Genomic DNA, 14866 nt, shown 5'->3' on the forward strand with positions numbered 1-14866 from the left:
ATAATGTTAGAGGGAAATCGCTCTATCCAGGAAAGAACCCCCATTATTCTGTTGCTAGAAATACCAGGATTTGTGGTTAAGATGAGCCTAACTCTGTTGTAGATGAATAACTTCCACCAGCTTTCTTCTGAAAGCGCCTCAGAGTTTTACTATATTTGGAGACAGATCTGTACAGCTAATGTGCAAATATATCCAAGCCATCTTTGAGAATTTCAGATCTTTCCAGTGTGCAGTGATTTCCACCAATAAGACGGCTTTTCAGGACCCTCAAAAAAAGAAAACCCTGCTATTCATATTTCTCAATGAATTTTTGTTGGATGAATGATGAAATGAACCAATAGCCCACATACCAGTTCTCTGAGACACAAAATATTTTCAGCTCTAGGTTAATGAACCCATGCTCATTTGCATGCTTGCCTTCCATTTAAAATTCTTATGCACCCAACAGAATAATGCTTTCCCTTCATTCTAAGGTCATTGTTTCCATTAGGCTATAATATAAACCCCCTTATTTTCAAGAATAAGACTAATTTACTACACTGTGCACAGCGATCTCTACTTTAGATTCTCAATTTATAATATTTCATCCAGGCTGAATCTTCACTATGATTTAGAGAGGGGGTGAGTTGTAGTCAGCCTGTACTTAATCACTATTTTAACAAAACATTCACTGACTCATCAAAAAATCAGTTTTTCATCTTAAGCAGTAGAGCTTCTTTAGCCATCCATCTTCACCCCAGCAGAACCACCTGGCAGGTAGGATCCTGGGCCCACTGCTGAATCAGAATTCCCGGAGGTGTTGTCTGGGAATCTGCACTTGTAACAAGTACTAAGGGAGATCTCTACCTCACTAAATCTTGACAACCACTGCCCTAAAGTTCCATGTCAGTATCCCTAGCAATAAAATCGCATCCTACGATTTAAATCTGTTTCACCACTGGAGGAAATGCTGTTTTCAGTACTTAATTTGTTCACTACCTTTGTTGAACATTTCACTGTGTATTGTAATTTCCCTTTAGAGAGTACTCATCATTCAGCCCATAAACTGTATGCTGTGTTTTCTTTCTTCTTTTCTTTTTTTTTTTTTTAAGATTTATTTGTTTATTTATTTTAGAGAGAAGGAGCATGGCGGGAAGGGGCAGAGGGAGAGGGAGAATTCAAGCATATTCCCTGCTCAGTCTGAAGCCTAATGCAGGGCTCAGTCTCATGACCCTGAGATTATGACCTGAGCCGAAATCAGGAGTCAGACACTCAACAGACAGCCACCCAGCCAACCCCTGTGCTTTCTTGATGTATAAGTTATGAATGATGGATTCAACGAAAGTCAAATTTACACTTCTCGTAAATGTCTAAAATCAGACTGACTAGGACACAGGCGATAGTCCTTTGCACCTTCCAAGTATAGTCTCCATAATATTTGTGGCAAATGTTAAGAAAGGCTCTTCATTTTCCTATGAAATCATTTTATGAGTACTTCAATTCAGTCACAAGTTCACAGATAGCTATCGAGCCAGACCCAAGTACCAGTGCTTCAGAAATGAATCAGACTTCAAGGGAGTTCTAGCCTTCTCAAGGCAGAGGTGAGGGGCAGACACATAAGTCTTGTGTTTGAATATAATGCAGTAAATTTTTATGAGGTACCCTGGGAGTAGAGAGAAGGGAGGCAGGGCGCAAAGGGGCTGGGGTTCATAGAGACAGTGCTGTGCTCTGTTTGAGTGTGAGCCACAGGCAGCCAGAAACGTGAAGTCATTCCTACAGGCTCGTCCAGGACACAGGCTCAGAACATGGGATCCTGGATCCCCACCTGCCCTCTCTCTACTACACTCAACTTTCTCCAAGAACCTGGCCTTCAGTAGCACACCGGCTTCCTTTTTTTAACATCCAAAGCTCTCTCTAGTTGTGAGTAAGATGTTAAGGGTGATACATTTCCTTTTCCGGCCACTAAGGTGCCATTTAATTCACTCCAGCAATAACTAAATAGAAACCTACCTTTAAAAGATGCTGAGAGCAATGTGCTGCTAATTTATTGCCACATCTATTAAAGCTCTAGAGAGAATTTGACTCCCTAGATTTTAAATATAGTAGAGATATTATGTTTCCCGATTTAATCCCTCCATAATAAATTAAGTGAAATGATTATGGTACCTGTTGTGACTTCATTCTTGCCCTATCTCCAATCACTCTTCTGCCTTCATTAATTCAGAATAAAATACCACAAGACATTAATGTAGCACTTGGAGATAGGAAGGCTGCATTTTTATAGCCTCAATATGAAACCATACTTAAAGATGCTTATACCTTTACTGAATGAGGAGAGAAAAAAACCCAAAACCCTCTTCGTCTCCTAATAACCTTCATCATGAGTGAGGAAACCAGGGCTGAAATGTGAGGTGGCTGGCCCAGGGCCACCGTGTAAGTGACTACCAGAGCCAAAACGCCCACCCAGGTCTTCCAACTCCCAGTGCAAGGCTCTATTTCTAGGATATCCTCAAATCTTCTAGAGATTCTATTAAAGCAGTTTCTTCACTGTTTGCAACGAAGGGCATTATTGCCAACATGAAAACAAAAACAAAACTCTTGGCATTTCCCCATCACTTTCTCATCAGTGTTCTCAGTGTATCACTTCACAGTCATTATTTGGTGTTTTCTTACAGAAGGCAACAGACCACTGCAACAGAAACTATCCTTAGATGGGAACCCCAAACCTATACATGGAACACCAGAGAGGTCAGATGGCCTACAGTGGTCAGCTGAGCAGCCTTGTAACCCAAGCAAGCCTAAGGCAAAAACATCTCCTGTTAAGTCCAATACCCCCGCAGCTCATCTTGAAATAAAGCCAGATGAGCTGGCAAAGAAAAGAGGTAAAGTGATTTCTTTTGCACAAATGATTCAACACATTTTGCACCCCGGAGAGCCAGAATGCTAGAACATTCCAAAAGGATGCTGCTTAGTGAAAAGAGATGCACATGTAATTGCATTTCTCTCGGTGACCCACATAGATTGAAAAGTAGATGTGATACCTCCCATGTGAACCAAAGGTCTCGAATGTTCACGAGGAATCACCTCTCCTTTCTCTGCCCCTGTGGCCATTCCGCTCTTCGTAGACATGGACAAACTGGCACCACGAGTGCTTTCTACCCTCGTGTTTCATGAAGCGAACGGTAACACGGGAGCCCTTTTAGCAGAGGGAATGCCGACTGATTCCCTGGCCCGCAAGTTCTTCCCTTACCCTGAATGAAGATGATTCTAGAGGCTGACCCGTCTTCTTCAGATGTGACCTTCCTCACAGAACCTCAGTTCTGTGCTAGAACTTGCAGAGACACTGTAACCCCAAAAGAGGATTTTATATTTGACACACTATGTTTTTACTAATTTTTGAGCTTTGTCGTACTTTACACTGAACTGGTATTAAACACGAAAGGGGCTAAATCGCTTCCTTTTTGGTTCCCAGAGGATGAAATCCATGATATTTTTCACATTCAGCCTCGGTTGTATCTGATTTCCTTGGCTTTGGTTTGATAGACTTTCTTACTTCTCTTGAGGGAGAGTTCTTTCTTCTAAGAAACATGGCCTTGTTGGGATCAGTACAATTGGCCCACTTGCTTTGCCCTATCTGTGTACCTTGGTGACGGTTTCAGGAAATCAGGCGAGACTGGCAGCCTTCGAGCAGCTCTAAGTGCTGCCGCTCTAATTACAGGGCTGGCTCAGGACCGCTGGGGCGGGAGCCAGCGTACCTGGCACCAGAGCTCCCTCCTCTCTCGAGCTCATTTGTACCTCTCCCAAGCTCCATGGCCTTTTCTTCATCCAAAAGCCCTGCTGGCTTTTAACCACGCAGAGTGGTGAGAGCCAGCAGCACACAAACAGTCTTCAGACATATCAGATTCTGTGAAACTGGAGTTTGCAATAGAACATCATGACCACAGCCTCTTTCCAAAGCACAAAGGAGGCGTGGGTGCCCCAACTGGCCCACCCACAGAGCCCCTGGTCAAATCCCAGCAGTCCCAGGGGCCACAGCAGTCACCCACTGTGGATTTTTACAACTCTGGGTTATAAACACACAAACCTCTTCTAGACGGAACTTATTTTTTTCCCCCATTGAGAAACAAAAGATAAATCTCTCTCTTTTTATTAGGGGTAGGGGAGATCGCTGCTTTTGTTGTTGTCGTTGTTTAGCTCAGATGTAAAAAGATTAAGTGTTCAATTTAACATTGTTTCCATGACATTACTTTTAGGCCCAAACATTGAGAAATCGGTGAAGGATTTGCAGCGCTGCACTGTGTCTCTAACGAGATATCGTGTCATGATCAAGGAGGAAGTGGATAGTTCGGTGAAGAAGATCAAAGCTGCCTTTGCTGAATTACACAACTGGTGAGTAATTCAACTTAGAAACTATAAACTTACGGCACTTGAGCTGTTCCTACAGGTAAAAGCATCTGATGGGAAATGTTGTTTATTTAATACATAAACATCACAGAACAACTCCTTGGCAAATTTTTTAAAGTCCTGCAGGCAGAGGCCTCTATCCTGAATAAAAAAAGAAGGGAAAATGTTTGAATAAGAAGAAACCTGATACACATAATTCACTGGAGTTTGAAGTTGGCCCCAAAGTATATGAATGATGTAGAACACAACCTCAACAAATGATATTTTTGACCAATCCCTGGAAGGCTGATATGATGAATGCTACTGAGACAAAAATATTTTCCAGCCTTATTGTTGTAAAATAAGACTCCCTTAACAAAACTCAGAAACATCTTAGGCAAGCTTAGTGATGGAATCCCATCCTTGGACTGGAATTTAGGAATGGTTCACTGGTATGGTTTGGGTCCTGCCCTGCCCTGCTCTGCAACTGATGTTGATGGGAGACATTTCTTTGAGCTGTGTATATGTGCTTACATGCACAACTGAAATGAAATCACTACTGGTGAAGGTTATTATCCATAGAAAAAGTTCTCAGTGTATCCATCAGGACTCTTCCAGCTTCATGTGACAGAAACCCAAGTCACACTAGTTCACAACAAAGGATAGTTTACTGGCTGATGTACATGAAAAACCCAGAACATTCCTTTGGGCAAATTTGGTTCTAAGCCTAAATTGTGTTCTGAGAATTCAGTTTCTCTCTCCCTCCCCTTCTCCTTTTCTCCGTCTCTCGCTCCTTTCCTCTCTCAGCGTCTCCTGCAATCTCTTGGCTCTGCTTATTCTTGGCTTGATTCTTAGGTATGATCTCTCCATGTGGTAGCAAAGATGGCCCCCTAGCAGCTCCCAGCTTACATAATCCTTAGTCCCTGTGATCTGAGAGAGAGCTTTGTCTCCAACAGTTCCAGCAAAAGTCCAAGGGCTAATTTGCATTGGCGGGGCTGGGTCACGTATCTGTCCCTAAATCGGTCACTGTGGTAAGAGGGACAGTCTCTCCAGTAGCCAGGCCAGGACCATGTACCCACCACAGAGTTAGTGGTTGGGCGAGCCCCACCTGTATCCCACAGACTGAGAGTTAAAGAGCTGTGGTTTCCTGAAGGAAAGTCGGGGTGCTAAAGAGAAAAATATATAAAGACAAGAAGAACATATCCACAGTGCCCAGGCTCACATGTGTTCTCTGTATCTCATTGGCTCTCCATGATTCTAGAATTTGATCCCATGTTTTTCATAGCTTTCTTTCCAAGTCCTTTCTTTGACACAGATGTGCTTTTCAGCAGACTAGAGAGTTGTGTAAAACCAAGGATTACACTTGACACAATCTAGAAGTCTTGAATTTTCAACCATCTGCTATATATAAGATCCCAGTGTACATAAGCTATCAGAGACTTGAAAGGAAACTGTCTCCCTCACTGATCATTCAGGGACGGACCCTCTCCCCTCCACCCGGTCATGTCATCTTCACCTTAGCGGAGCTCTTCTCTGCCTAATCAGATGCTAAACTAATTGTTCAAAGTAAACTGCAGGCATATGTTTGAAAGTACTTAGAGAAGATAAAGATGCTATGTAAATGAAAGGTGTTAGTAGTATTGCTGATTTTTATTTTATTATTTATTTTTAAAAAGATTTTATTTATTTATTTGACAGAGAGAGAGAGATCACAAACAGGCAGAGAGGCAGGCAGAGAGAGAGGAGGAAGCAGCCTCCCTGCCGAGCAGAGAGTCCGATGTGGGCCTCGATCCCAGGGCCTGAGATCATGACCTCCGCCGAAGGCAGAGGCTTCAACCCACTGAGCCACTCAGGCGCCCCAGTATTGCTGATTTTTAAATCATACACACACACACACACACACACACACAAACACACACACATATATATGCACACTCAACTTCCAGGCCTGTTCTCCAGAGCCAGAATCAGCAACCTTTATCTATAAAATGCCAGCTAGTAAATATTTTGAGTTTTAGAGTCAGTCGTGTCTCTGTTGCAACTACTCAGCTCTACTGTTCGGGCACAAAAGCCAGATAAATGCAGAGAAGCAGTGGACCCGATTTGGCTCGTGGGGGTCGCAGGTTCCTAGTCTCTGGAGGGACTAGTCAACTGCTCAGAGGAGACCCCTCTGTGTGCATTTTAGAGTCAACTCTTCCTCTGGGGCCTCTGTATGATACCTTCCCTCCGAGTGACTCACACACTAATTGACAAAGTGTAGCACTGACCTCAAGTTACCTCTCTCCTCCAGCTGCTCGGAGTCCTTTTTTTTTTTTTTTTTTTTAATTTCCTTAGTAAAATGAACACCCCATGGGTCACGAGACATCTGGAGATTTATAACAGACTCTTTGAGCGTTTCACTCCTCAAGAGCTGAAAGTGTGGGGCAGGGAAGTCAGGTTGTGTGTCTTTTCTCTGCTTGTGTGTCACACTCTGTTTTAAACTGAGGGTAGGATCGCCTCTGAGTGAGCTCTGCCAAGCAGGACCGCTGTTTAAAAGTCACCCCGTAACGAATGGCACCTTTCCTCCGTACAGAAGAAGAATAAGTATAGATTAACCATTTTTTATGTGTTTTCCAATCTAACCTTTACTAAAAATGATCCCCAAGTAAGGGCATTCGTGTCAACTTGAAAAGAAAACAAAAGGCATTCTTTCTCATCAGCCATTAGCAGGCATTTCTGCCAAAAGAGAAAACGTTACCTCTCTGTTCCAAACAAGCCTGCAGCCTCGCCAGCATGGTGATTGATGTACTTGGATAAAGTCTTCCTCTCGTCTTCTGAGGGGGAGAAACCGATGAATTTTAGGGATCAGGCAGCTCCTAAAAAAATAACTGGGCACAGAATGGAGGAAGGCAGCTTACACATTTTCAGAAATGAAGCTTTCCTCTTGGGGGTGACATGGCGGACTCCAGGCATTGGAGAAAATTGCGAATGCAGCGCCACTCACTGAATAGAATCAGAGCCTCGGGGTTACGTTGTAAGGCATATCCAGATGTGGACCAGGTGGGACAAGTCCTCTGGAGATTTCCCAAACGAGTGATGGTCCTGAGACACGTTTACCTGGTGCACAGGCCTCACTGCCCTCCTGACCCCGCTCTCCTAGCTTCAGGCCAGCCGGTGCCCTCACCAGACCCTTCAACAGGCTTTGTGTGTAGCTTGGAAATAAACAGAAACTCTCAGGTAAGACATTCTAAACATCCAGCAGGCTACCAGGCTTCAGGAGGTAGATCCTGCCCGATCCAGTTCTCCACAAGCCCTCGGGGATGCCCGGAAGGAAGATTTGGGAGGCGGGGAGAAAGCACTTGCTTGCACACGCCCAGCCCCCCAGTGAGTGCATATCTGGGTATAATGAACCCAGTGCTTTTCTGACCCCGTCTGGCAGTGGAGAATGCTTTGTTCAATCCAGTTCCTGAGGAAAACCGTGAGGTGGCTCAGAGCTGGCCTGCGACCAGGACACAGTTACGAAAGACTAAATGACCATTCATGGATCAATCTCATTTGCCCATAAAGAACTGGGGATCCGAGAGGACAGCAGAGATGACACGATGCTCTCACGCCGTCTTAGCAGAAAATAAATTTTGCAGCATGAGTGTCTGTGTGAAAAGTCACATCAGGAACTAACATGAAACAGCTGGTTTCCTTTCTATATGATTGGCCCCCTACCACAACTGGAAAATATTCATCCTTTGGAGTCCTAGCTGCCAGATTTAATTGCTTTGTGTGCAAACTAGTCTAGCTTCTCATGACAAGTGTGTGTGTGTGTGTGTGTGTGTGTGTGTCTCCAAGCTGATGGTGCAGGCTTAAAATGAATAATAAACATTAAATTCAAACAACATTAAGGAAGGAGAATGGGACTTGATCGCTCTGCCATATGCCAGGGGAGGAAGGATTCCAAAATCGAGCTGTAAAAATTGCTAGGTGCCATTGTCAATTTAACATCTAATTAAACGCACTCCTAAAGGAAATGCAAGATGGTAATGAGCCAGAGGGTGGAGCTTGTGCTGGGGATGGGGTAACGGGTCACGGAGAATGGAGGCTGGGGGAGACCATATTTTTCGGCTGCTTTGCGTTCATGTAGGAGAGGGAAATCAGTCCCAGCCTGTGTCCTTATACCTCATGTTTATTTTTTCCTGAAGCGCCGCCAGGTCTTACTTCAGTGGAATTCGGAGTAGGTCAGGAGTTCCAGGCCCTGTCCTGCCCCACCTCCCCTCTCCCCTGCCGCCCCTCCTCCCCCTCCCCCCACCCCCCCGCCCCCCCTCCCCCCCCCCGCCAGCCTTGCTTTCCTCTTCCCTTGCACCTTGGAGTTTCCTCCCCCAGAGCAAACACAGGTGCTCCCCACTCACTACTACAAGATAAGCTTGCACTGGAGCCCCATAGCACTGTCCTTTTTTCCTCATTAATGACGGACACTCATTCCTGTATCACTGATAACCTCATCCTGCTGATGGCCATGGGTCCTCCTTCCCAAGTGTCCTACTTAATTCAGATGTTAACAGTGTTGAGACCCTCTCCATCAGCCAAAAGCATAACCCTGCACGGGAGAATTTGAGGCTGCAGAAAAGCCTGCCTTCTCCCAGCATTCCTCAAATCCCACTCCAACGTGGGCCTCTCACCTGTCCTGGAAACTTCGGAGGTAGCCAAGCAGAACCACGCCCGGACCACCAGTAGTTAGCAGGGTGACCCCACACCCACCAGAGAGCCTCCCTGTGACATTTTAAACATTGTGTCCTTTTTCTGAGAAGCCCTCCCGAAGGGGAAATTGCCAGCAGGGCCTTTCAGAGCACACGAGGCAGCCCTGTGTCCCACAGTCCCGGTCGGCTGCTCCTCGGGTGCCCAACTCAGGTACAAATCTCGGAGCATACAAGGCTCGGAACGACTTCCGTTCAAGTCCAAGTGAGACCATTTTTCTTTCCTAGCAGGTTTATCACACAGCAGGATTCTTTCCTCCTGGGTTGGTTCTCACCCCGTCCCGCAACCCCCCAACATTCCCCAAACTTTTAGCTGATTTTTGGTGAATACATGGCTTTCCATTTAATGCTAGAAGACCGGTTTTCCTGTGCTCTTGGAGTTTTTTAATGTGCTGTCTTTGTGAATAACGTACCATTGACTGAAAGACGGTGCTTGTAAATTAATATTTACTTCTCTCCATACTCAAGGCCATGTGGTCCACTAAATTAAAAGCCCTAGAGCTTTGCTGAGGTAGCACCGCCAGAAAGGCGGACGCTCCTGGTCTGAGGAGAGCTCAGGGATAGGTGGTGGGTTTTTTTAAGAATTCCAAGTGATTCTTTTGTGTGTCTGTGGCTGAAAGCCCCTCGCGGAGAGCCCTCCAAAGGGAGTGCCACGTCTGGAGCTAGCGCACTGTCCACCCCCAGGACACAGTTGCCATGTCTGGAAATATTTTTGGTTGTCACAACGGCTGGCACCTAGTAGGTAGAAGCCAGGCATAGCCCAGCATGTGCTAGAATGCACAGGACAGCCCTCCCCCCACCGCCCATCACAAACCACTGTCTGTCCCAGGACAACAGTAACCCTGAGAAAGCTTGGCCGGAGGACAGTGAGAGGAGTAAGAGAGTGAGAGGGTCCAACCGTCCTTTTGCGTATCCTGCTATAGCTCCTTGAGGGGGGATGGGGATCCCTCACTTGGCAGCACTTCTGAGTCCTGTCTGCCCCTCCCCCAGCGGCCCTCCTAACCCACGGCCGGAAACGCAGGAGAGGACCTGTCCTTTCCAGTCAGTTCCATACCCTCCAAAACATAACCCTACTGTCCTCTGATCGGTGCTGTAGGAAATTTTAAACCTAAACTTTCTGGCTATATTACATTACATTTTTGTCTCCTCAAGACCAGGCAAACAATTATGTGGAAGTGTAGCAAATGTGAGGGCTTGGCGGGTTTTGCTATTTGACATGGCAGAATTCAACTCGGTTCTGAGGAGAAAAGGGAAAAATGAAGACCCGGAGGTTGTTGCTAACACCAGGCAGGCACTCTCATTAGCCAGTCCGTCTCTACCTGTCTTTTTCTCATTCTACAGTAAAACCAAATATCACAGGGGCTAGGGCTAGGATGAGGTATGTAAAGAAAAATACAGAAAAGAGTTTTTTCACAGAGTGTCTGTTTAGAGGATCGCTATTTCTTTTTGGCTTCGGCCAGGCGGCAGTAGTCCTTGTTGCTTCTGGGCTCACGTGGCCTGTGTCCAGCTGCCATCACGCTGGTGACATCGGCAGCTGTGCCGGCCCTTGAGCTACTTAAGCTGAAGGAAGACAGGTCTCTCTGTCACTTATGGTGCAGTCATGGTGGAGCAAAAAAACTTGGTGACCATCTAGTTAGCTGAATCATGCACACTGTGGTGCTGGGTGCACCTCGGTAGCTGAGTACAAGGAAAATATGGATTAGTTGAAGCGGTTTCTAGAATCAGAGTAGATGCCATGACAACAAGCAAACTTGGTTTTCAAATTCAGTCACATGGAAACATTGATTTAACCCCAGATAATGAGCAGAGACTCGATTTTTTTTTTAAGATTTTAGTTTTTAGAGAGAGAGAGCATGAGAGGGGAGAAGGTCAGAGGGAGAAGCAGACTCCCCAAGGAGCTGGGAGCCCAACACGGGACTCGATCCCGGGACTCCGGGATCATGACCCAAGGGGAAGGCAGTCACCCAACCAGCTGAGCCACCCAGGCGCCCCCTCCATTTTAAAACCATGGCTGAGATGGTGCTCATTCCTCATGCGCCATGTATATCATGAGTTCTGGAGGCGTGTGTCGTCCATGAACGGAGTGATGCTTTTCTCTAGGCCCTTTGATGGGGTTTGCTCGTAATGGGATTAGCTGTGGGAGAGCTGATGTGGAGAACCTTTGCAGCCACTTGGCGTTGCTAAGTGATGCCGTATAGACTCTGGTTCCCTGCAGCATGTTCAGCAGCGTGTTCAGTGATAGCTAGATTTTGCCAGCTCCTTAGATTAAATGTGTAATGAAGTCAATATCAGGAGTTTGCTTTGTCCTTTTTATAGTTTTAGAGTGAAATTTTATAAAAGGTCTCCCTGTCCTTCTGCTTTGGAAATAAATATAATCCTCCCGTTGATCAAAAGCCACACTAACAAAGACTTTCCGACTAACCTCTTTCCTTCTCATTAAATGGCTATTCCAAGTGCCCACCTGCTTGTGACTTGTACAAAGAGCTAGACAACGGAAATCAAACAAACCTGTACCTTCTCCCCACACCCGACATTCGAGACTCTGCCAGCATATTTAAGGAACTCACAGTATGGAGATGAACTTCACCTGCAGAGGAAATCAAGAGGCAATGACAGAGGAGGCTAATAAATATATTTATGCCTCAGGAGAGCCCTGTGTATGGTTTCTGTCGCTGTCCTCGCTGACAGATTGCCCAAAATGACTCCTTTTCCTCACTCTGCACCAGTCCAGTAAACAGAAATAAGCTCCGGGATCCATTCTGAATTGTGAAAAGGGTAAATACCATAAACCACGGAGAAACTCAAGGTCCCTGCGACTTTGGGACTACGGCGAGTCCCCGCGGTACACTGTATTTCAAATCTTGCCTCGTTCGTGAATATGTGTCATTCTAAATAGGCGTAGCTCCCTCTTTGGAGGTGAAAGCTTCTCTTTTCCTATTTTCTCTCCTCCCCAAGGTTTTTGTGTGCATTAGATGGTTCCCTCGGGCCGCCGCAAGGACTCAGAGAATGAGTCGACGTGACGGAAGAGCAGGTTGATAAACACAAAAAGTACAGAACTGGCCTTTTCGGTTGGGTAGAGTCCCCAGGAAACCAACATAAATAGCACCTTGTATTAATAGCCTCGCCGAGCTCCGGGTGTGATTACCTCCATACGTTACGTCCGCCACACACTTGGCGCTGGAGGTCAGCCTTCCTTTCACCGCAGACCTACAAGAGCCGGAGGACAAGAAGCTGATTGTGATTTCAGCTTGAAATCTGAAAAGATCTCTGAATCTTTTTCAGCAAATGAAGGCTACCCATCCCACCGGCTTAGCAGCAGGCTCCTGAATAGGGTTAGTTTTCCTGATAGAATAGAGATAATAAAAGGAATGAAGCAAATTGTTCTTATCTGTACAATCCCAGATGGAGAGTATGTGTTTTCTGTATGTGTGTGTGTGTGTGTGTGTGTGTTTTAATTTATGGTTTGATCCATTTTCACTGGGAAAATAAGACAAATTTGTTCCCATATATTAGTATAAATATAAAATACGTTATAGTTTCCAAACCGGGATATCCTAGGTCACAACTTCAGAATGGATCTTAGGACTTATTTCCGTTGGTGACACTGATACAGAGGGAGTCCCTCTGCACCCTCTTGGGGTGAGACGAAGGAGTCATTTTGGGCAATTTGTCAGCTAGGACAGCAAGAAATCCCGTAACAGACTGTGCCTGTCCGTAGAACAGAATTCCTTATGTCAGTTACACTGTTCTTCCGGTGACTGTAGCCATATTCGCACAAAAGTCACATCTTCCAAGGTTTATTAACCACATAATTAGGAGGCATGGTGCGTGGAGTTAGAAGAGGGTTTAAATCTCATTGTCCCATATTCTAGCTCTGAAGATGGTTGAGTTTCTTCACTTCCACTCCGCTACAAAAAGGGGTACTACTGTCAAGGAGTTTTATGAAGATTTTGTGTGCAAGGTATGCATTGTTCAGAGTATTCTAGAAAATCTCTAGCCTGACCCATCTAGGTTGATTCTCTTTTCTTCCAGGTGAGTATTTAGTCAATTTTATTCTCTCTGTACCAAGACAATGGGACGAAATTCTCTTTCTCCAACTTTTCTGTTCAGCATGCAGCAGATCCCAGCTTTGGGGTGCGAATGTCTCATCACACGGTTCTACTGTTCGTTGCTTGATGGAGAGAGAAGTGAGGCAAAAGGACCCTGATTCTGCATGGCCACCGTGGCCACCAGATCAACCCTCCTTCCGCTCTCCCATCTGGCCATGCCCTCCTTCTGCCTTCTCTCCTCCCTTTTCCGTCCGCCCCTCCAGGAGGAGGGAGAGGAACATGTCGTGAGCTCATGCTTCTCAGACCTTGGAATGCACAGGGAGCACCTGGACGCCATTCCCAGAGGCTCTGATTCTGTGGGTGCAGGGGGTGTCCAGGAACCTGCGTGTATGAGGACAGCGGGGGTCAGTGTATATGGTATGAGGACCACACTTGAAGAAGCATTGCTAGAAATGCTGAAAGATAAAAGACGGTGTCCTTCCAAAAAACGTCCAAGGTCTAGTGGGAGTAGACAGAAATGTGTGTAACACAGTATGGTGAAAACCAGGAAAGGGAGCGCACGTTGGGGGTGGGGGTTGATGGCCGGCAGGAAAAGACTCCATCGCAGAGGTGACATTGGACTGGCACTCGAAGGAGGCTAGGAATCGGCAGACTGAGAAGGGGGAGAGGATTCCCTGCGGGAGGAACACGAGGAGCCCGAAGCAGAAAGGGGGGGAGGATTCCCTGCGGGAGGAACACGAGGAGCCCGAAGCAGAACACAGTGCACTCTGGGAGGGGTACGTTCCCTGGGTCTCATGCCATTAATAAATGAGTTATGAACACATCCCTCTCAAACCAGAAAACTCGTTTGTAAGTCAAATATGTATACCGCTATTAATCTGTATCCTAGAAATTAGGAAAGTCTGCTTTCTTAAATAAAGAGTAAGAACATGAAGCTTAATATTTCATTTGTGCCCCCCCCCCCGCCCCCAGAAAGCCAGCGGACTAGGGCAGGTGCCCTGCAGGAGTGGCAGTAGCGAGCCTGGAGATGGTGGGTGGGAAAGAGCCTCGGGGCCCACACCAGGAAGCTCGGGCCCTTCTCACACAAGAGCGCATCGGGAGGCCGGGAGCAGTCTCCCTGAGTCCAGGACCTTGGGCTGGACGTGGGCCAGCATCGCTGGGACTCCTTGTGCCGCGTCGGTCCTTTCCGGCTTCCGTTTGTCTTCCTTGTGTTCAACAACCAGGATGGCTTCTGCATAGACGACTCCCCTCCCCGCTCAGATTAGAGAGAAATGCCACAGTGTTCTGAGCGCTTGACTCTCTTTGGGGTATGAAACGAAGAGATACTTTGCCTTGTTTCATTTTGAAGTTGGTTTTATTTTATCCTGCTTTCTATATTTTCCCGCTTTTTTAATGAGCATGTAACATGAAATAAAAATGTGAAGAATGTTAAGTCAGTGCCTTTAAGGCACGCTTGTGCTGTGAGACTGTTAACGTCCACAGATATGAGTCCGCCTTCATAGTGGGAGTATTAGTTTGGGGGTTTGTTTAAGGGGGTGAGAGTAAATGATATAATGTCTATAGCTATAGAGATTGAAATACCATTAAGTTATTTTCCCTGATTAGTGATCTCCATAGAAAGAAACAAAACTAAGAATAATTAATAAAGACAAGAAATTATATTATTAAGTGAAATCATACGTAAAATTCTAAATAGAGGTATACAAGGAGAGATTTTTCAGCTGAGCATGT

The 14866-nt window shown here is 45.9% G+C and overlaps 1 protein-coding gene across 4 annotated transcripts in view; it reads left to right on the plus strand.

The window, feature by feature from the left end:
• The window catches only part of SPATS2L (spermatogenesis associated serine rich 2 like), a 165882-nt gene that overhangs the window by 124831 nt on the left and 26185 nt on the right, over positions 1 to 14866 (plus strand). For 3 of the 4 annotated variants that reach the window (XM_059393143.1, XM_059393146.1, XM_059393145.1), the window contains exons 7-8: positions 2655 to 2861; positions 4233 to 4368. In XM_059393143.1, the coding sequence (XP_059249126.1) occupies positions 2655 to 2861; positions 4233 to 4368 (343 nt within the window). The remainder of the gene's footprint in view (positions 1 to 2654; positions 2862 to 4232; positions 4369 to 14866) is intronic. The other variant, XM_059393144.1, reaches the window with a different exon arrangement.

Source organism: Mustela nigripes, chromosome 3 (genome assembly GCF_022355385.1).
Source record: "Mustela nigripes isolate SB6536 chromosome 3, MUSNIG.SB6536, whole genome shotgun sequence".
Classification (NCBI taxonomy): Eukaryota; Metazoa; Chordata; class Mammalia; order Carnivora; family Mustelidae; genus Mustela; species Mustela nigripes.